This window comes from Lissotriton helveticus, chromosome 6, assembly GCF_964261635.1.
Source record: "Lissotriton helveticus chromosome 6, aLisHel1.1, whole genome shotgun sequence".
Taxonomy (NCBI): Eukaryota; Metazoa; Chordata; class Amphibia; order Caudata; family Salamandridae; genus Lissotriton; species Lissotriton helveticus.
The window spans coordinates 1040822236-1040842943 of record NC_136067.1 but is presented as its reverse complement, the minus strand read 5'-3'; the positions used below and the strand labels follow the sequence as shown (position 1 = coordinate 1040842943).

General features: G+C 46.8%; 1 protein-coding gene across 2 annotated transcripts in view; it reads right to left on the bottom strand.

Moving 5' to 3' along the window:
- The window catches only part of UTRN (utrophin), a 1532463-nt gene that overhangs the window by 1162139 nt on the left and 349616 nt on the right, over positions 1 to 20708 (bottom strand). For both annotated transcript variants that reach the window (XM_078648677.1, XM_078648678.1), the window contains 4 exons: positions 16204 to 16367; positions 14846 to 15043; positions 11610 to 11791; positions 7928 to 8078 (listed from right to left, as the gene is read on the bottom strand). In XM_078648677.1, the coding sequence (XP_078504803.1) occupies positions 7928 to 8078; positions 11610 to 11791; positions 14846 to 15043; positions 16204 to 16367 (695 nt within the window). The remainder of the gene's footprint in view (positions 1 to 7927; positions 8079 to 11609; positions 11792 to 14845; positions 15044 to 16203; positions 16368 to 20708) is intronic.

Genomic DNA, 20708 nt, shown 5'->3' with positions numbered 1-20708 from the left:
TATGGAGTGTGAAGTATTGGACCAATTGGAACCGAACGTTGCGCGTGCCCTTCCAGGCCCGGCGCACAAGCTGGGGCCAAGTCGTCTCCGGTATCTGTCGGCCTAGGTCCGTCTCCCAGCGTTCCCGCAGCCTATCCAGTGGGGGGGGCATCTAGCGCCAATCTCCTATACAAACAAGTAATAGCCTTAAAGGTGCCAGCTGCCATCACAACGTATTGGCAGCCCAAAGACGTAGGTGGCTCCGCCCGACCCTTCCTCCAGCGTCTCTGGATCGCAGAGACCAAAGCCGCATGGAGTAAGAAGTCGCCTCTCGGCAAATCAAATGCCTCCTGCAGGTCGGAAAACGACAGCAAGACACCATCCCTGTACAAGTCTCCCACCATGTGGAGCCCACAGTCTTCCCAAGCGGCTAGCCCTGACCAGTCCCCGCCGTGCGGTAAGACTGTACACATGCCTAAGGGGATCTCCGGCGCATACGGAGCGTGGATACCTGCCCGTTTCTGACTACGAAGCCAGCAGAGGCGGAGGGTGCGTTCCTCCAGAGACAGCTGGTCCAGACGAAGTCCCTGCTGAAGCAATATGAAGGACAGGACATGGCGCTGCACAATTCTGTCTTGCGGGCCGTCCGGGCCCCTAAACTCCCGCGCCACAGCCTGGGTGAGCCACTGCAGCTGCAACGCCAGGTAGTACCATTCAAAATCCGGCACAGCTAGGCCACCCTCCTCCCGCGATCGAAGTAGGGTGGAGAGAGCTACGCGCCTCCTGCCAGAGCCCCATATGAATCCTATCACCATCGACCTTAAAGTCCGAAAGAAGGAGAGCGGGATCCGCACCGGTAGTGTACAGAAAAAATAGAGCAAGCGCGGGAGGACCACCATCTTCAGTAAGGCTATTCGTCCGGCCACAGACAAGGGGAGGGTACGCCAGAATCCAATACTGCCCCTGACGCCTCTCAGCGCCCTGCCCATATTTCCCTCATACAGGGACGAATGGGTATGATAAATGTGAATCCCGAGGTACGGCATACACTCCGGTTCCCAGCGCAGCTCCCCAAGTTCTGTGGGCTGTGCACACCGAGGGGTCAGGGGGAACAGGCAGGTGTTGGACCAATTAACACGTAGGCCGATAGTTCGCCAAACTCTCGGAGCAAGGCCCGCGCTCCCCGCACCGAGGTCGTCACATCCGCCAGGTACAACAGGAGGTCGTCGGCATACAGAGAGATGTGGTGTCGGACACCACGCAACAGCACCCCCTCATAGTGCCGCCCCTGACGCGCCCGTGCCGCCAGTGGTTCAATCGCCAAGGCGAATAGAAGTGGGGACAGGGAGCAGCCCTGCCTAGTACCCCTCGTCACCGCACATGCCGCAGATATCGTACGGCCCGTGCGAACCCTGGCAGTAGCGGAAGCATACAACAGCTGCGTCCAACGGACGAAGCCGTCCCCCAACCCGAACCGACGCAACACACCGAACAGATACAGCCATTCCACGAACGCCTTTTCGATATCTACCGAAAGGACAGCCGCAGTCGGAGGACCCTCCCCCTCAACGTCCATGACCCGTATCAAGCGCCGTATACACGCAGAGGTATTCCGCGTGGGGATGAAGCCCGCCTGGTCCGGGTGAACGAGGGAGCACATATGGGCCGACAGTCGCGCAGCCAGAATCCTGCTCAGCACTTTATAGTCCACAGTGAGCATCGAGAGTGGACGGTATGCCGTTCTCGCCGCGGGTTGGCCGCCCTTCTTCAACAACGGCACAATAATCGCCTCCCTCGCCGACTCCGGCAGCCTGCCCAGTTCCCACGCCTCACCATAGACTTGTAACAACCGTGGCGTCAGAAGGTCCAGGAATGCAGCATAGAACTCCACTGGGAGACCATCACCCCCTGGCGTCTTCTTCCGAGCCATGTGTTTAATCGCTGCTCTAATCTCCCCCTGCGTAATAGCAGCACCCAGGGTGTTCCCCTGCTCCGGTTCCAGCTGCGGCAGCTGGGCCTCATCTAAGAAGGCATCCAATCCCGTCGGGAGCAAAGACAGCCTACATCGATACAACTCCGAGTAATAAGCTAGGAACTGGTCATTAATTTCCCGTTGGGAGTAAACCAGCGCCCCGGTAGGTGTGGCTAGGGACAGAATCGGCGCGTTCCCAGAGTGAGGGTTTGCTAGCCACGCCAGCAGCGATCCGGCTCGGTCCCTCTCGGCGTGGGCCCGGACCATGTATTCCCGGTAGTCATGGCAGCGAAGCCTTTCCACTTGCACGGCTACTTGTTCCCTTGCCGCCAATACTTCCTCCCTATCGATCCCCGCCATGTGGTTAGCCTTCTCCACCCGCCGAAGCGAGTCCTCCTCCCGCTCCACGTCCGCCAGCAGCGTCCTACGTACCCCAGCCGAAGAGGAGAGGCACGCGCCTCGCACCAACACCTTGAAGGCATCCCATTCGATCGCTCTAGTAGTTGTGGTGCCCGCGTTTTCCCGAAAATAACGCTCAATGCATTCCTGCAATTCCGTGCGGAATACCGGGTCTTCCAGCATCAACGGATTCAGCCGCCATGTGGGAATCGGTTGCCGCTGTCGAGACCAGAGGACTGTGAGTAAGCAAGGGTTGTGGTCTGAGATAGTCCTCGCCAAGTATTCGCTACTGCGCACTAGTTCCCGGGCCCCAGCAGTACAGAGAAAGGTGTCGAGGCAGACGTGGAGATCATGAGGTGTGGAGTAGAACGAGTAGTCCCTATCGTTGGGATGGAGCGTACGCCAGGTGTCTAGGAGGCCCCAATGCTCCTGCCAGGCCCTCCGGGCCGTGGCCACCCTGCGCACCACCGACTGAACTAGAGGGGGATGAGAGAGGCGCACACTTGGCAGTCATTCTGGGTGCCGGTGTCCATTGTTTTGCTTCCTTTGCCCCCAGGATATTGCACCTGGGACCTGCTGTATTTTACTATCTTTACATTGTTTTTATGTCTCTCCTTACTAACCAGGACACTACACATTAGTGTCTACACCAGCAGGTACTGATGCCGTGCAATCTTGACACTAATGGGGTGAGGTTTTTTTACGATGTATGCTCTCCTTAGCTGCTGTATTTTTGTTTTTAAATAGATCTTATTGTCTCAAATGACATTGAGTGCTCACACCACGCATGCCATAAGTCACTTTCATTTAGCATGCTCGAGCTGCATCATTAACACTGTTTGATGCACTTGCCTCCATTGCTAACCAGAATACCGTGACATGTAACGTTAATGTTGTTGTTCTGTTTTTTTCTTTGCAGGTTGTGTTTTTGTGATAGACAAGGTACCACTTTTTAGGGTGGTGTAATGGTGGTCACTTGTTCACTTTACTTCATTGCTGACCACCACCAAAAAGTGTAGGTAGATCCGATTTGGTCCTGATGAATTTCCATCTAAAAAGTTAAACGGGCAAGAAACATGTTGACCTTTCTTTCAAGCGCATAAACTTCGCATCCTTAGAGTGAAGATACTTGACTTGTTTTACTTTTATTTAGGGCAGGGGCCACGTTCATTAAAACGATCTTGAGTGGACCACCTCCCCTATTTTACTTTATTTCCCTACACACCACTTTCACCTACACTGATATAGGGCCCTCACACGCACCTCACCCACCGGCATAAGGAAAAAAGATCTCCGCCAAGAAAGGCCCCATCTCGGGTGCCGATCGGATATTGCAGCGCCGACCCTATAAGGAGCAGATGGATGATGAAGCAAGACACCTAGCTGGCTGGGTGGGAGGGTCTTTTTCCGAAATTAGAGGATTCTTCTCCCCACTTCTGAGACTCCTTACCAATACGTGGAGCCAGTAGAATGACACACTGAACAATGCTTTTTAACATTAGGAACTGCATACCACTTTTGTAAAGATAGGATATATCCCACAGTGTCTCGAAAGAGAGTCAGCAGCTCTTATGGAAGAAAAAAATGACTGAGTGAGTCTCAGTGTAAGAGGCACCAAGCCCAGCCCTGCCTAGTACCACGCATCAGGGGTTAGACTAACCCAATTCAGTGCTGGTACTTGTCAAGCATAATATACTAGTTCCCAGTACTGTGACTAGTCATGCAGGCAACAGACTTGGTGAAGGTTTTCTAAGTTGTTATCCCTGGCAATTAAGAGCTGGGTCCAAGTTGAGGAGTGGTGACTCGTTGCTAGGTGACTGCCTGGACGAGGCTGTTTGTTTAGCTGTCTAGTTGTATATTTCATAAATGCCTACAGGCGATGATCTATCGTCACACATTAAATCATAAACAGGCTATCCAGCGTGAAATGGATTTCAAACTTGGGGATTACGGGAATCATAATCATTAGCTCCTCTCTGAGTGACGCAGCCCCCACAAACTTGTTTCACAAGAAGGATGTTGTTGAGGAGTTCCCAGCATCTACCGGCCTCCCCCAGTCATGTGACATGTGTCTGCACCAGTAGGGAGCTGGTGCACACTTAAAATAGACTAATGTTCTAGCACCTGACAGCAAAACCACACACGGGGCAGGACTTAGAACGCCAACCAGCCATGGCAATTAAGTCAGACCAGCCTGGTGGAGGGTGGGAATGGGGTGCTGGTGGGAAACACTGCTGCTGCTTTTGTTAGATGGGGCTGCAAAACCGGCCCCCAGTAAAAAACCGGTCCCCCATAACACCAAAACCGGTCCCCACCCTTCCGGCCCACAGGGAAAAAGCCTGGTACCCATTACGGCCAGCCCGGCCGAGAGCACATACTGAGGCAGCAGGTAGCCACTTACTCCCTCCTCTCTCCTCTCTCTGGCGTCCAGTCCTGATACCAGTCTGACTCCGGGCAGGCCTACATAGCCTGCAATAATGTCAGTACTGTCCGGTGCCCCCCGCCTACCCTGGTTCAGCCTGGCTTGGTTTCAACTGGACCTGCCTGTGACCTCAGTTCTGTCACAGCAGCACAGTGGATGCAGTCAGTGGAACACAATATTATGTAAATATTTACTCATGAAACTGGGGAAGAAAATATAAACATATGATCTGTCCACTCATATAAAATACAATACACTTTTATAATTTGATATGAATACCTGTCATACATTCACGTCAATCACTAAACGTTAAATTACGTTGGTCCCAAAAACGTAAGCTAGTAAGCTTCCTAAAAACGAATATTAGAGCATGATGTACCTGTAAAGAAGCAGATCTGCAAATGTGGCACAGGGTTGCTTTTTTAAAGGCATTCACTATAACAGTATATTATACAAAACAGGGTGAGTTTCTGAAGGTTGTCGAACTAAGAACTAGTTAAGTCAAAACAGCAAAACAGGAAATGGGAAACCAATAATAAGCAAACCCAAGGCACATAGACTCAAGGAGCAAGTCAAAAAGTTTGAACAACACAGGCAGCTCAAGCAGAGCCTCAGCAGAAAAAGACTGGTGAAGGGCACAAGTGCAGGGATACAGAGCAGCGTGAGCAATCAACCAGATCCTGGGAATTATAACCACCAATGAAAGGATGACTACACTTATACTTGGAAAGGAATAGACCAGGAAAGCTAGAATGCACAAGAAAGGAAACAGGAAAACCAGGAACTAAATACATATTGGAGTTGAGAGAAAGCAATGTTTAGAATGCATATATGTGAGAATCAGTATACATGCAGTAACCCTGATGCTGAACAGAGCTCCACCTCTAGGACATGATTTCAGTAAGGTCTGGAGACAGAAGAAACTACAAGGAACATGATGCATCAGAATGGTAATATGGGCGTCTGGACTGGTGTGTGATGTGAAGCAACAACTGCAAGGTGTTGGAGAGTGTTGTAAGCTGTACTGGTGAAAAGGCTGGTTCCCACCGGGCCCTCTTGAACACCACGTGAGGGCAGGATGGCGGAATCCGTGCGGTGTTCCTATCTACAAGTCAGAGCCATTTTATCTGCTGCCTTTGGAATTATATTGTCCTTTAAACAATGCCTAGATGAACTGCTAATAAAGCCAACACTTGAAACTCTGTTCATCACTTTACAACTTATTCATGAAATTGTTTGTGTCATCATCATCATATTTGTGTTATACTTCGACTGGTGAATGGAAAAAGGGCATCAAATAAGTCATCTATTGTCATGACTAATGCATTTAATTCACAAGATAGAACATTTTATGTTGACCTGGGCCTCCCAACCGACAGACCAAGAGCAACAGAAGGACGCAGCAGAATTCATTTAATATAAAGTTTTATATAGTGCGAACATAACCTGGTTGGGCTGCACAAGTCAGTTTGAACAATGCTTGCCTACTAAAGGAAACCTCTGAGCAAAAATTCATACTGGTGCCGCAGATTAGGTCTCAGTGAATAAGAACGAAAGTCTTTTTTTAATTCGTAGTTGGCAACAGATCAGCTGAGAGAATTTTAAGAAATGCTGGATATCTGATTGATACAGATAACGTTTTGAGCTTGTGCCACTAAAATCATTTTTTTCTCCCAATAAGGTATGGCTGCAACGGCTGAGCAGTAATTAGGTATGGTGGTATTCAAAGAACAGGCTGTTAACCAAATAACTGGCAATCATACATTGCTATACAAAAGGCCAGGTGCTATGGCTTAAAAATTAGTTGGCAAATAATTTTGGGAAGAAAGTTGATACAGTTACATCAACATGTATTGAGAACCCCAACCAGAAGGCTGGCTATATTAACTTTACGAGAGCAAGACATAAGGACAATTGTCTGAGGCTTAAAAGAACCAATCTTGCCTACCGCAATCAGGTGATGAGCAAACGTAAGATGCATGCAGACTATGGGGATAAAATATGTAATAAATTGGCCCTTTCTTGTGTTGTGTCCTCCAGACAGAAAGCTATCTCATGCAGACTTTAGAAGTGTGTTTTTCCTCTGATTCACAGGCTCCACCTTCTTCTCCTATGTCATAAATTCATGATTTCTGTCACCCTGGTCTAAACTAGTGTTATTTCAACGAGGCAAAGAGAAATACCTGGTACAGTAAGGAAAACAAAAATGCCGATAAATACTATAGAGACTGTTCCAACTATACTACTTCTTATCCTATTACAGGGTAGGTCCTGTGTCACTGACAAAATATCAACAATATATTGGGGTGTCAGTCATTGACACAAGGCAGACATCTTTGTCTCGCAGTCGTTCATCAATTTCAGGTCCTCAAACCCATGTTTAGAATCCTATGGTACCAGTCCGATCTGCAGGGGGACACAAGTTCTAAATCAACCTGTTACACCCCGATCCAGCATCCTGCCAACATATGATGTAGGATTCATATTAGACCAGACAAGGTGGTGTTGTTGGGGGATCACAAGAATGGAGGTAGGTGGATCATAAAAAGGTCATACTCAATTATGCTGTCTGTTGGGAAATTCCAGAAGTACCCACCCTCACAAAGAAACTATGGGGGATGTATTTCTTCTCTAAATCCCTTTCCAACTACATTTCTCCTTGAACCTCCCATCCTCGGACATGCCAATGTCTTGATTCACTACATGAAGATAGTCTATTTGCAGAGAATGTAGGGAGTTTTGCTTGGTTGGGAATGAAGTGGGTTTGTTTTGAGTACCAAGAACACTGTGAGGCCACCAGTGAACATACAGAATGTAAGAGAAAAGAAACACATGTGGAGTCTGACACATAAGCATTGAAGTTCAGGTTATAGCAATCTGAATAAAGAGTTCTGTGGTACAAAAAACAGACTGTGTCTATACTTCAAGTGTAAAATGTAGTGTGCTTTTTCATGTGCCCAAATAACCATAAACAATTCTGATTGAGGCTATATTTGTACACCCATGATCTAGACTGTAAACTATATGGCAAGGACATCTTCAAATGGCAAAAGGGCTGTGATCTTTTTAATATGAGGATTGCGATGTGGCAGGTCATCTTTAAAAAAGTAAGAATGCAGCGTGTATTCTACATCTTCTCACTACAGAAAGCTTACTTTGTGCTCTTCAATCTGCTTCTTAAAGGACTCTAAATCTTCTGCAAAGGACTGCGTTTCCATCTTCTGGATTCGTTCTTCTGTGAGGGTCAGCCAATCAGACAGCTGCTCCAGCTGCTTCTTCTGCAGCTCCATCAACACCTCGTGCAGTCTAGCAGAAAAGAAAAACAGTGAGTGCTCCTCAGACTGCGCCTCCAGGGTCACGTACACAAAGGCTATAGCATTTAAAATAGTAGCGCATCCTTTCTGCATACCACTATTTCTCATTCTTGTCTTGCCTATTCTAACAATGCTCTTGTGATGTGTAACAAAATGGATCCCAATCCTGGCTCCATAACCTAAAATATGTAAAAAGTATATTTCAGACCAAATTGTTTTGAGAATTAGGAAGGTGTGCTTCCTACAGGAACAATCTCTCCTACCAGCCATTCATGTTAACCTTGAAAGGGCTATGGCTCTGGACCTGCATAGACTGGAGACATTTCTTCCAGGACATTAGTTACTTAGGAAATCCCCATCCTATGTCGGGGGAAAAAGTCAAATCAATATGTGGGGAAAAAGTCCAAATCAATAGGAGCTGAATCCCACTACAGAACTAGTGTTTGAAAAGGTTGGGGGATGTGCTTCAATTGAAATTCAATGAAAGCAAAATAAACCAGTCAACCAATGTTTCAATTTTGCGACGGTCTTTCAGAGATTGGGACTACAGTAAACAGGGAAGGCTTAAGAGCAAAGCTGTTTACTCCAACAACGTTGTTACAACACAATTCAACATTTAAATTAAGTTTACAAATTGATTCACGTAGCGTAGGCCATTGTCAAAGCAAGCAGTCCTTTATCTTCTACGCACAGCCCACAGAAATGTCCTTTGGACACAAGGCACAGCGTGTGCAATTTAACTGTGCCTTGTGCCCAGTCCTATGCAACCGAAGATTGCTTGGTGCAACCAGATAGCTCTACTTCTAGTGCCTGCTGCGTATGTTTCAATACTCCTGCAAAGTGTTAGTAAGCTCACAGGGGCCAGGTATTCGCATTGAGTCTGCCCACCACAGTTAAATGTCAAGCCAGAGGGCCCTGATGTACAGGCCCAATGATCTACTTCAGTGATGTCATTAATAATGTCAGCGGTGATGTGATAAGTGATATCACCAATAAGGTCAGCAATGATGTTAGCTGATCTTTGTGGGATGTTAGTGAATAAGGGTGAGAATTATGGTTATGTGAAGCAGAATAACTGACAGATTTCAGTGGGACCTCAAAGTCCCTTGAACTAAAGTAATTCAGGGTGATTTATCAGCATATATAAAATGCTGCTTTGTGATGAGAGTAAAGAAACATAACCTTGCTTTAATCATGTTTTTCTCTATGATTTATTTTGTTTTAAATGCAATATAGTTTGTCCCCTTGGTGCATTGTCGGCTGGGCACAGTATTCAAATGTGCCCAGATGGCCCTTGGGAGATTCCCTGCTGAGTATGTGCTTTTGGTACGTTCAGCACACTCTGGGAATAGGATATAGCCATAGGCCACATCCTGTCACCCCATGCACTGATGCAAATTCTGGGAATACATTTAGGTTTTTAGGAGCACAATGCAACCATTTTCTCCGTGTCCAGTTCCCCAGCTGTCAGAGCCTGTTTGTTGGGCACCATACTACACCATGCCTAGCAGGCGCGGGGAGCAGATTGCAACCTTTGTCATGCCTTCTAGTAACCATTTATCTGGCCATTTTGCTCCTTTCTGCACTGGATATGTTATTTTGAAAGACTCTGGCGTCAAATAGAGGTCTACAAAAACCTGCAATTAAATTGGTTTGTATTATTTTAAAAACGTGATTTTGGAGTATTCCCTCATCGCCCCAGTGGATTGGGGGTGCAGCCCTTGCCTCCATATGCCTGCTTGAATTTTTACCAAGTAAAGGTCAACAAGTTGTGGCTTAGTCACAAACAACACTACTGTATAATGGGAGCCACAGTAACATGTGTTCCAATTTTGCCAGCCTTTCCTTGGTACAGTTATATCTTGATGTCAAATTTGGTGCCCATCTGTTCAGCCACTTTTGATGCAGTGAGGAGAACGGATTACTAAGGGAGTTAACACTTCAAATGGATCATATACATCTGCGGCGAATGAATGCCAATGAATGTAAATTTATTATTTATAATTTTCTTTTGTAAACTCAAGTAGAGCCTAATGACCACGTCAGGTCACTTTCAAGGAGAAGGTTCACGGGAGTGGGTAAAAGCAAAATTATAGGCAATGACAGCTAAGGTGTAAACTGAAAGATTGTTGGAATGGATATTTATTTGGGAATTGCCTGAATTTAAAAGCAATGATCTTTGATAAGGAGGGTCAAATGAGGTGAGTAAGCAGAGAAGGATTTTGGAGCAAAAATGTTCAAATGTCAGCCGCTCTGGAGGCAGTAATTTGGTAAAGCAGGAACTATTTGACCATGATTGGCCTTGTAAATTATGCACACATTCTTGCGCTCAATTGTTGGGTTGGTTGAAAGTCAATGCAGGGACAACTGTGCAGGAGTGAGATGGGTTTATGCTTCTGGTCAATGATAAGTTATGCAGGGAAATTTAGCATTTTTAAAAAGCTTAGTCTATAGGAGTCACAGGAAGACATCTACATATTGTGTTGCAGTAGTCGGTTTTGGAGATTACCATGGACCGCACTAGAGCAATCCCACTAGGGTACGTACAATGACTGGATACCTAAAAGAACACTGTGAGATAAAAGAAACTTCATTACATGAGTCACTCAAGGAATGCCTTTAGTGTTCGCATCTAGAACAGCATTTAGTTTTGAACAGTTTTAGTGATTTCAACAAAAGTCAAATGGCACAAAGAAAGCTTTTCTAGTGCCTTACCTAAGTATATCAGTCAAAGAATTGTTAAGGCAGAGACCATTGTAAAGCATCCAGTTTTGAACGTTTACAAGCCTTTACATTAATTTGCGGATGACTGTCCAGTTTACTGGAGACTTTAAACTGCATTTGGTTGTCACCAGCATTTGTGTGGCAGCCTATGTTTAAGCTCTCAAGCAAGTTTGCATCCGTGGCCATGTAGATATTGAAGAGGGTAGAAGCAAAAGAGAATCCTTGTGGGACACCATAGGTGATCGCTTTGGACAAGTAGGAGAAGGCGAGCTTGACTAGGTGAGACAGGTCTTACAAAAAGGAGGCAAACCACTGGAACCTTCCCACTAATATCAGAGTTGGTTGGAGGCTTATACATCAGAAGTTTATGCTCAAATGCTATCGAAAGGTCAATTTGGGTCTTGAGTAAACAAACGTGGTGCATTATATTTAGATTTGCAATGTTTGTCCAAGGAGAACAAATGCTCTACAAATCTATGGAAACATTATAAAATCATGGTGAAAACAAATCTCATTTTCCTACACATATGCAGTTCACCTACACATCATGTAGTAAACAACGGTCCCTCTAACCAAACAGTTGCAGTGGTTGCATTTGGGGTTGTTTTTGAATCCTTCACTTTTAAATAAATATCTTTAAGGTGAAAGTAGGCAATAAAATCTTTAAAATTGTCAATTAACTTATTTCCATAGATGTATTAGAATATTATAACTAGCATATATATAATATGAATTTTTCACTTGGGTCATTCAACAGGGCTCTGTATCACAAAAAAGTTAGCATTATAGACCTACTCACCGAGATTGCCTATCCATGCTGTCCACTCGGAGATTCTCCCATCGTGAATTCAGCAAAGTCATCTGCTCCTGGATTTCGATCTCTTCTTCATCAGAGAGATTGCCCTGAGCAATAAGTTGGTTTCCAGCCTGCAGCACACTTCCCACGCTACTCTGATGTGCTGTCAACTCCATCATAAATCCCTGGAATTGACAAAAAATTTCTTCAAGCAAGTTCATATGTGGCCCATGGGTTATGGAGCAATACCAATGTACTGGGGTTGAGGCAGTACCTAAGAAGACAACATTCTAGGGACATACTTTGTTGAAGCCCTTGCAGTTAACAAAAAATGTTACTATGTCGAAAGTGCACATGATACGCAGAGGGTGTCCTGATGCAGAAGTCCTGCTATTGAACTCCAAGCATGTTTTTAGGTTTCGCCCTGGCCGTAGTAACTGCGTAGCAGTTGCTCCGCCCAGAGCGAAATCTTATGTCCTACATATGGGGCTTTGGTCCCGCCTCTGTCTTCCATTGGCTAGCTCCATAAATGGAGGCTAGCCATTGGAAGAGATTGGCTGTCAATCACGCTTTCGTCGTGAAAACGCGATTCAGGGGCGTTTCTGGGTCTTTTTTTAAGTCCCGCCCCCACACCCTCCCTCTCGCCGTCCCGTTGTCCCTGCCTTCTCGAAGTTCTCCCTCCCGCCCGCCCACTGTCCGTGCCTCCTCCCTCCCGCCCGCCCACTGTCCGTGTTCGATGCTGTCCAACCTTTGTTTATTCCCCGCCCTCCCTCCCGTTGTCCGTGCCTTCTCCCTACCACCCGCCCGCCCACTGTCCGTGCCTCCTCCCTCCCGCCGCGGTCTCACGGTGAGTACGTTCACTTCGGGCTTAAGAGAGAGATAGATGGGGAGATAAAAGCAGGGACGGGTGAATGGATAGATGGATTGATGAGTAGTTATGAAGGAGAACGATTTGACAAACATAAAAACTTCTTATGACTTTATACTTGGCCTGCAATGTGTGTGAATGGATTTCATTGCACTGTAAACACTAGAAGGACGTGTTTGTGTGTGTGCACATGCGAGGGACCTGTGCTTTGTCTGTGCCAAAGCCTGTCCCCCTCCAGGAGCTGAGCGCTACATTCCGTCTGAAACACCCCCAAAAGATTCATTTGCTCACGACTGTCGTGTGTGCTCCTGTCTGTTTCCCGATATGTGCACGTCGCTTTTCTCATACTCGTATTGTGTGCGCGAGCCTTTCTACTTTTTGCACGTCGGACCGCTTTTTTCATGCGTACACGTTCACATACCACTGCCTCCTACGTATATACATGCTCCTGATTACTGTATTTCTCTGTGCTCTCTTCACCACGCCCTATACTCCCAAATGTACACGTCATTAACTTCTACACTCCTGTATGTGCATGTCAACACTTCCTATGCTCTCATGTGTGCACCTCTTATATCCTTCTATGTATACCTCACCTTTACGCGAACCGCTATATGAGCACACTTCCCACTTACATGCGCATATCAGTGTCTCCTGTATGTGGACATGTTACTTACTCCTGAGCGCACGTGTACCGTCTTTTATATTTCTGTATGTTCATACGCTACTGTCCTACATATGTACCCGCTTTGTCGCGCAGAGCGTTGATATGACCCATAATACAAAAAGTAAATGTATCCCTTCTTCCTTGGTCTGGTATTAAAAACTAGTATAATTGGGGAGCGGTGGACCCATAACACCTACGTGCCTCGGTGCCACTGCACCTGCTGCACCATCCATAGCCACGCCCCTGACCATTTCCTGTTCATGTCACTGTTTCAGATGTTCCTATGCATGCACACGGCACTCCACTACTTCCTTTACTACTATGTCTGTGCATGCTGGTGAATCGTATGTCATAAGTGTGCACCTGCCACAGGTATACGTTTCCTTCTTATAGATGCTCATTTATCTTTGTTTCGTGTGCATAGGTAACCATCTCCCAGAGGCATAAGTGGACACATGTCACTGTCTCCTTTGTGAGTGCTGGCACTCTCTGACCTGTGTGTGCACACGTCATTGTCTCACAGATCCCCACATGTCTGCATGCAGCCTCCCTTCACCTAGGTCTACTGAACGGGCACGTGCATATATGTGCAGGCCGCCTCTCCTTTATGTGTACTGTTCTCTGCCAGCTATTTACATGCCGATTCATCAACATATTCTTTACATCTGCGTGTACCTGCATCTCCTGTGCGCATGGAAATGCCTCGTATTTCTTCTTTCACCACCCGTGCTACCAGATCACACGCCACTGGCTCCTAAATATTTACACCTCAGAGTCTAGTGTCTTTGCATAAGAGTAGGGCACAGTCTCTTTGCATGTACCTGTCAGCCACACTGCTGTATCCGTGCTGGTCACCTGATCCTACATGTGTACATGCCACTGTCACGAATGTGCATATGTCAGTATGTCCTATTTTTCTGCTGCGCTCCCCACGTGCACAACTATACCTGCCCCCCAACCGTGAACGTGTCACCACAACACCTATAAGTTGACATGTTACCGGTTTTTAAACGTGTGCATGACAGTCAACAAAGCCTACTGTCGCCTTTTATGATGAGGCATAGAGTTGTTGTTTTTGTGAACGTTTGTTTCTAAAAATGTTTTTTAGGTTTCGCCTGGCGTTCTGTGGGTGTGTGTGTGTGTGTGGCATTTGCGAGAGATTAAGCTATTGACATTGTAAATGACAATGCCATTTATTTATCTGTTTTCAAAACCAACACATAAATAAAAATTTTGTCATTTACAATGCCAATAGCTTTAACTTTTGCAAAGGCGAAACCGTTGCATTGTAAATGCTTGTTATTTGTAGCAGGCTTTCTAAACAGCAATGTCTTCATCGCTTTCCTAAAATTTAAATGCTCCGTCGTTGGTCGCAAAAAACAATAAGTTCACTTCAGCTCTTAGCTGCACATATTAACAAGCATTGGTAAAGCCAATAGGTTTCGCCTATGTGAGATCTATTGGCTTTAAAGTAATCATACTGACAAATATGTATATAAATGTTTCGATAATAAAATATAGTGAAGTTGCAGGACTGTCTCTGGAAAATCACTAATACATAAGGGCTAGCCAACGAGTTTTCTTTCGGCAACAGTCTATAAAAAACTTGCATTTTTCCACCTTGCATATACACCAAAAGAAGATTCACTGAAAAGACCAGTTGCATCATTGGCCTTTCTGCTGGTGCTTCAAAACTTTACTCACTTCATGTGTAGCAAACTGCTCTTTGACTTCTTCAACATCGTTGGACACCACGTCTTGTTCGTGCAGTGTGTCCTCAGCCATCAGTAACCATGTGAGGACCTCTTCCAGGGCGACCTGGTAGCTGTCCAAGTCCATTTCAACGTCAGTCACTGTGCTGGGAGTCTCCGCCCTTGCATCATCATCATCAGCTGGAAGACACTGAATGTAAAAAGGAAGCATAAATCTTGCGGCAAGATAAAAACAGAAGTACAAAACATCATTTGTTATCAATAGGCAACATTTGCATTGCTGCAAAGTGAAATCGAAGTGCTTGGCCAGACAAAAGACACCAAAATGTAACTTGAAACAGAGAGAGGACGTGGTCAAAATGCAACATAAAATGAGAGAAAAATCAGCTCGATGACACTCAAAAATCAAACGTTTACTAACACAGAAATAAATGCAGTGCTTAACTTCTGCTGGTGGTTGCAGGGAATGGACTATAAATCTTTTTTTAGGGACCAGAACTTACCTTTCATTACCAAACTTTGAACCAGACCAGTAGACAGACAGGTAGAAAATGAAGCAAGAAAAAACAAGACGGAAACAGTGGCAAAGGAGAAAGCAGTAATGGAAAAGAACTTGCAAGGGTAAGACCAAGAGTCCAGAAGTGTAGCTTGGTGTTAGAAAGAAATGGATTCAAGAATGGACAGTCCTAGTGTTCAGTACTCAATGTATTCAGTAGCACCAGCAGCTGGCTTCTAATAAAAAAGAATTGGGTCCCAGCACAAATTTTTGTATGTATTTGTTTTACAAATGAAGCACTATTGGAATGCAAAGAGGAAGTATGGGGAAATGGTGGAAGGAAACTGCAATAGAGAGATTGCTATTTTGTTCTAATGATGATCCACAATTACATCTTCAGAATGCCTGCAGAATGTTTTACGCATGAAGAAACTGTTTTTGAATAAGTTATTGTCAAAAATCACAAGCTATGAGGAGCGGGCTCAAGCCTCAACTATGGTTATAAAGCAAAAAGACACTAATGGTAACACACTGGGCCATGGGAAAGGGCATGCGCCCAGGGACATGCACATAGCTTTCAATAAGTGCAACTTTGTCTCATTCCATTTAAAGCTGTAAAACTAGGTTTCCATTCTTGTTCGTAGTGTTTGAGGTTGAATTGGAAATTTGAATGCGAGTAAGATAATTGTATGTTACCGCACGCTTTGAGAATGAAAAGGTAACCCCAACATTGTAACGAAAAGATCAAATCACGATTATTACCCCCCACTCACACTCTGGACGGCTGTTAATGCAGTAAAGTTCATTGATTGGCAGCAGAAAATGACAGCTACAGACACATCAAGGAAGCATACCTTTGCCTTGTTAAATCCTTCCTCCTCGCACTCAACCTTGAACCGTCTTGGAAGAGTCTCCACCTCCCGGATATCCTCCATTGTCACTTCCTGAGGAAGAACCTCAAACAGGGAGGTCAAGTACATAATGATGGACTTCTTGTCAGGCAGGGGAACAGCAACATCTACCAAGGAAGGGTAAAGGAAAATAAGGTTAGGAACGTTTGCTCTGGGTCACCTACTACCACACTACAAGCTCACAATTACAGAAAAAAAGAGAGTTTCTGAACCTTTGCCCTTTTTTTCTGAGAGGTTCGCATCCTCCCAACATTACAAATCCATCAATTGTACTCTGGTTCAGAGAACATTAGAATCTCTTTGTTCTTCCAAAAATCACTGGTTGGATCACCAACGAATGGTGATGCAGGTTCACAATGAAACAGTAGGACAAGTTTTAGATTTTATTTTCACTTATAACGAAAAGGGCACTCATAGTCCAATTACCAATCAGCAACAACATTAGACGGTTTCTTAGGATCACAGGTATTCTGTGGCTCCAAGGCGAGCGAATACCGTAGTTTCACACTGTTGCCTCAGACACATGTGGACTTTAAACGGACATCCATTGAACACTTTGTGCACATGATTCTGTAAAAGCAGATAGGTTGAGCCTTCAATGCTTCACAACAAACCTGAAGGTTCTATCGCACACTTTCTGTTGCCAGTGTAAAAGTTGACACAACTTCATAGTCAATGGCACAGGAAGGATTGTGAGTTCTCGTCTGTCTCTGGAAACCTTTGAATCTCAGTCTTGCTTTGTTATTGTTAATAGTCGCCAGTCAATGCAACAAACATTCAAGAGAGAACGCTATGAAACAATCAGGTGACCTATGCTTCATAGAGTGTACCTTATGACAGTTTGTTAGCTGTGACACTAGCAGTGGAGGACAACTTAGTGGGTATGAGCCCAGACAGCGGAAAATGTGCCAACAATTTCAATGAAGCACAAAACACAAAAGTGAAGTGTGATTCCTTCCAAAAGTAAAGTCCAAAGACAAAGTTACTGTGTTCGGTAGGAAAACTGAGCTCTCCTATGATCAGTGACCTGGTGTGAGCGAGGCAGGGGGTTATGCAACCAGATATTCCCCCAACTTATCTCTAAAGTAGCAACAGGGGATCTTTGATGGGAATGGGCCAGGCCCACAGTATATACAGCAGAGATGGCACATAGTTGAGGTACCTTTCTTGTGAATAGCTAGTCAGGGTCAAGGATTACAGGTGGCAGTTGCAAGGGCAGCATAGAAGGGCCCTTCTGGTTCTCAGAAGCAACAGCAAAACTAGAATTGAGAGATAGGATCTGCTTGCACTTTTATGTCGGAACACCAAAAAAACAGTTAAAATGGTTCCAAATTCAGAGCAAGACGCCTCCGTCAATAGGAAGCTGATTCAAGGTCCATAGTACAATAAAACGTAATCCTGTTTAGGGGTGGTACAAATCAGGTCAGGACAATACTGGTTGACAACACTTGAACCTCAGGTCTGCAACACCCTTACCAAACAGGTGTCTTTTGTTTGGTTCCAGTTATCATTGCTAACATATTCTTGAGCCTCCTACGTGCAGGGTATGTTTCTGTCCTTTCTTGAAGTAGATAAACTACTGAATCCCTGCTTGACACATAAAACCGATTTTGCCACATTTTGAAAGAAAACAAAAAGCATGCACAATTGGTGCTTACTATACGTTGAAGAATATTGAGAGATAGATCATAAAGAAATTAAGTTTACCGCATCATAAAAGCATGCAGAAGTGTGCAGACTAGATGAAAATGCTTGTTTGAATAACATAGGTTTGTGTTTACAACATTTTCATGGTGTACTCTTAACGTGGAATAGAAATGTGAAAGGGATAACTCAAATGTTGTGGAATTTTCATTACCCAGTCTTCTTTGAATACTGATATATGTGAATGTTGGACTTGGCCCTTTTTCCCGAAATTCTTCGCTTTTCCCCCCCTGTTTGAGGATGTCTCCCCAATGGTAGAGAAATATATAGGCCATGTGTTGTGCGAGATGTCATGTCAAATGTGACGCAATGGTGTGCGCACCTGTAATTCCCCCATTGCAAGAATGCACCTTGGTGAAATATCCCTTTTAAAATGTGTGTGGTGCTCTACTCCTGCCCCTGAGCCAGTTAGAGCCAGTTAGAACCAGTTTCCCCAGACGCTTCTAGAAGGTTCTGTCACTGTCTGTTAGGTGGGGTGAGGGGCGTATAAATAAGGGGGCTGTGCCACCATGTGCTCAGTCATAGCGTGGACGTGAAGGTGTGGGGACCTGCTGCCAGGGGGTACAGCCACATGGGCCTGTGTGCTGGACCCTGCACCCAACTGCACCCAACTGTAACCCCTCTGCTGTCCACAGGGCTAGTGAGAGCCCCACTGCCGGAGTCAAGGCTGCTGTAACAGGAGGAGTGCCACGTTACAGATGAGGATGGTTTCTAGGACCTACCGCGTAGTCCTGATGAGTGCCCACTGACTGCTGACCTTGCCCAGTAGTGCTTGCTGCTCTGCTACCTGGCCCCAAAGGAATAGGAGTGCTATAGTGGGCTGGACTGTACTCCCAGGAGGTGAGGAGTGCTACCTGGGGAGTGCCAGGGGAAGAGAAGCACTATATTTCCCTAGCTGCAGTACCTGTACCCACTGCCTGCCCCCTGCACCAGGAAATCGCTTTGGGGGTACTACACAGGGGAAGAGAGAAGCTGGTGTGTGCAGCGCTGGGCTGGGAAGGAATCCCAGTGTGTGGGACCCCCCCCTGTGTTCAGGAGAATAGCGGGTGCCTACCCCGCGTGTTCGTGCCCTGGTGCCGATTTAAATGAAAGCGGGTGCCAACCCCGTGTGAGGACGCTCTGCTGTCTGGCGATTATAGCGGGTTCCTACCCCGCTTATGAAAATGTTGCCGCGCGGGTGCCCACCCCGCGATGCAGTGCTTATAGAGCTCAGCGGGTGCCTACCCCGCGCTCCGGCCTAATTTGAAACCCAGCAGGTGCCCACCCCGCGGGTCCCTTGCCAATGTAAACGGAAGCCTACCCAGTATTGTCCCTGGCGTCAGGCCGTCGCACGGAGGAGTCCCCCGATCACCGCCGCGGCCCAGGAGACGTGAGGGAAGCTGCTCAGGCCTCGCTGCACTGGGAGAAGAAGAGGCGCCACTGAAGATCCCCGCCGCGGTCCCCGAAGCCTGGGAGGGCCGACGCGGTAGAGGAAAGGCCGCAGTATGCCCTGGAGCGTTCCTCAAGACCGACGTCATCGGCCGCGTCTGGTGGTAGGCGCGGCCCCATTGGTTTCTGCGGCCGCGCCCACCGGAAGCCACCACCTCATTGGTTCCTGTGCCCGGCCCCCTTGGAAGCTGCGCAGCCAGTGGCGGAGGCTGCCGCGCCCCCGCGAGAGCCACGCACGGATTGGCTGCTGGGCCTGAAGGCAGCCAGAAGACCCGGAGCCGCCCGGACATCGCCGACGGGGGCTCCAGGAGAGCGAGAGCCCCCCGTTCTGCTCCAGATCCGGATGAGGAGGAGAGCCGCCCGGAAGGTGCTGCTGCTGGCGGGTCGCCCTTGTGGGAAAGGGAAGCCCCGCGCCTGTCGTCCAGCCGGCAGCAGAAAGAAGAAGAGTCCCGGTGAGTGAGGCTCAGTCCGCCCGTGGTTGGGGGTGTCGGGGCACAGGGTCGGTGCCCGCCCCCGGGACCAGTGTGTTGTTGTGGGGGCTCAAGTGGAACTGCACTGAGTGGGGCCTTGGTAATTTGAGAGCCTCAGAAGAGGGACTCCCATGTTTTTCATGCTGGCCTGAGTTACTGTACACAGCTGGCCCTGTCTGACAGTGGCAGCTGCACCGTGATTGGGACTTCATGAGTTTAGAGACCCCATCGAGACTGCACAGCGGCGCAGCCAGTGCCCCAACATTATTGTAAAGTTGGGGGGCACTCTGTATTTCCACACCCCAGAGGAGGGGGGCTTAGGAGCTGACGTCTGGAGCCTGCCCCGAGAGCCTGATGAGTTGAGGCTGGACATGCCTCTAAGTTGGGGTATTTAGTCTGACACTGGTCAATCATGTTTTATCCCCCAGGATTTATGCAAATAGGTAGATGCCCCTACACTGAAGATTGTTGTGCATCATAAGCTCCTAGGCTGACATGTGTAGGCCCAGGTTGATTTAGATTCCTGGTTTGTGCCCCTCACCGGAATATGGTTGTGCCTACAGTGATGATTATGCCTAATGTCATGCATAATGTGATTTGTACCTATTGGGATGGGGTCCTACACTAATGTGCTGAACTTTTTTCCCTACGGTTGATGCCCCCAGGATCATGGTTTAGGTCTCTGTGCTCGCAGGTTCTGCTGATGTTGCGTGGAGCACATTTAGGCTCACAAGGATATCCAATGCCTTTTTCCAAAGGGTTGCATGGCTGATACTGTGCCAAAGCAGGGTCTGCGTCAAGTGCGGTTATACTAATGTTTTCCTGTCTCCTTAAGAGGATGCCCAC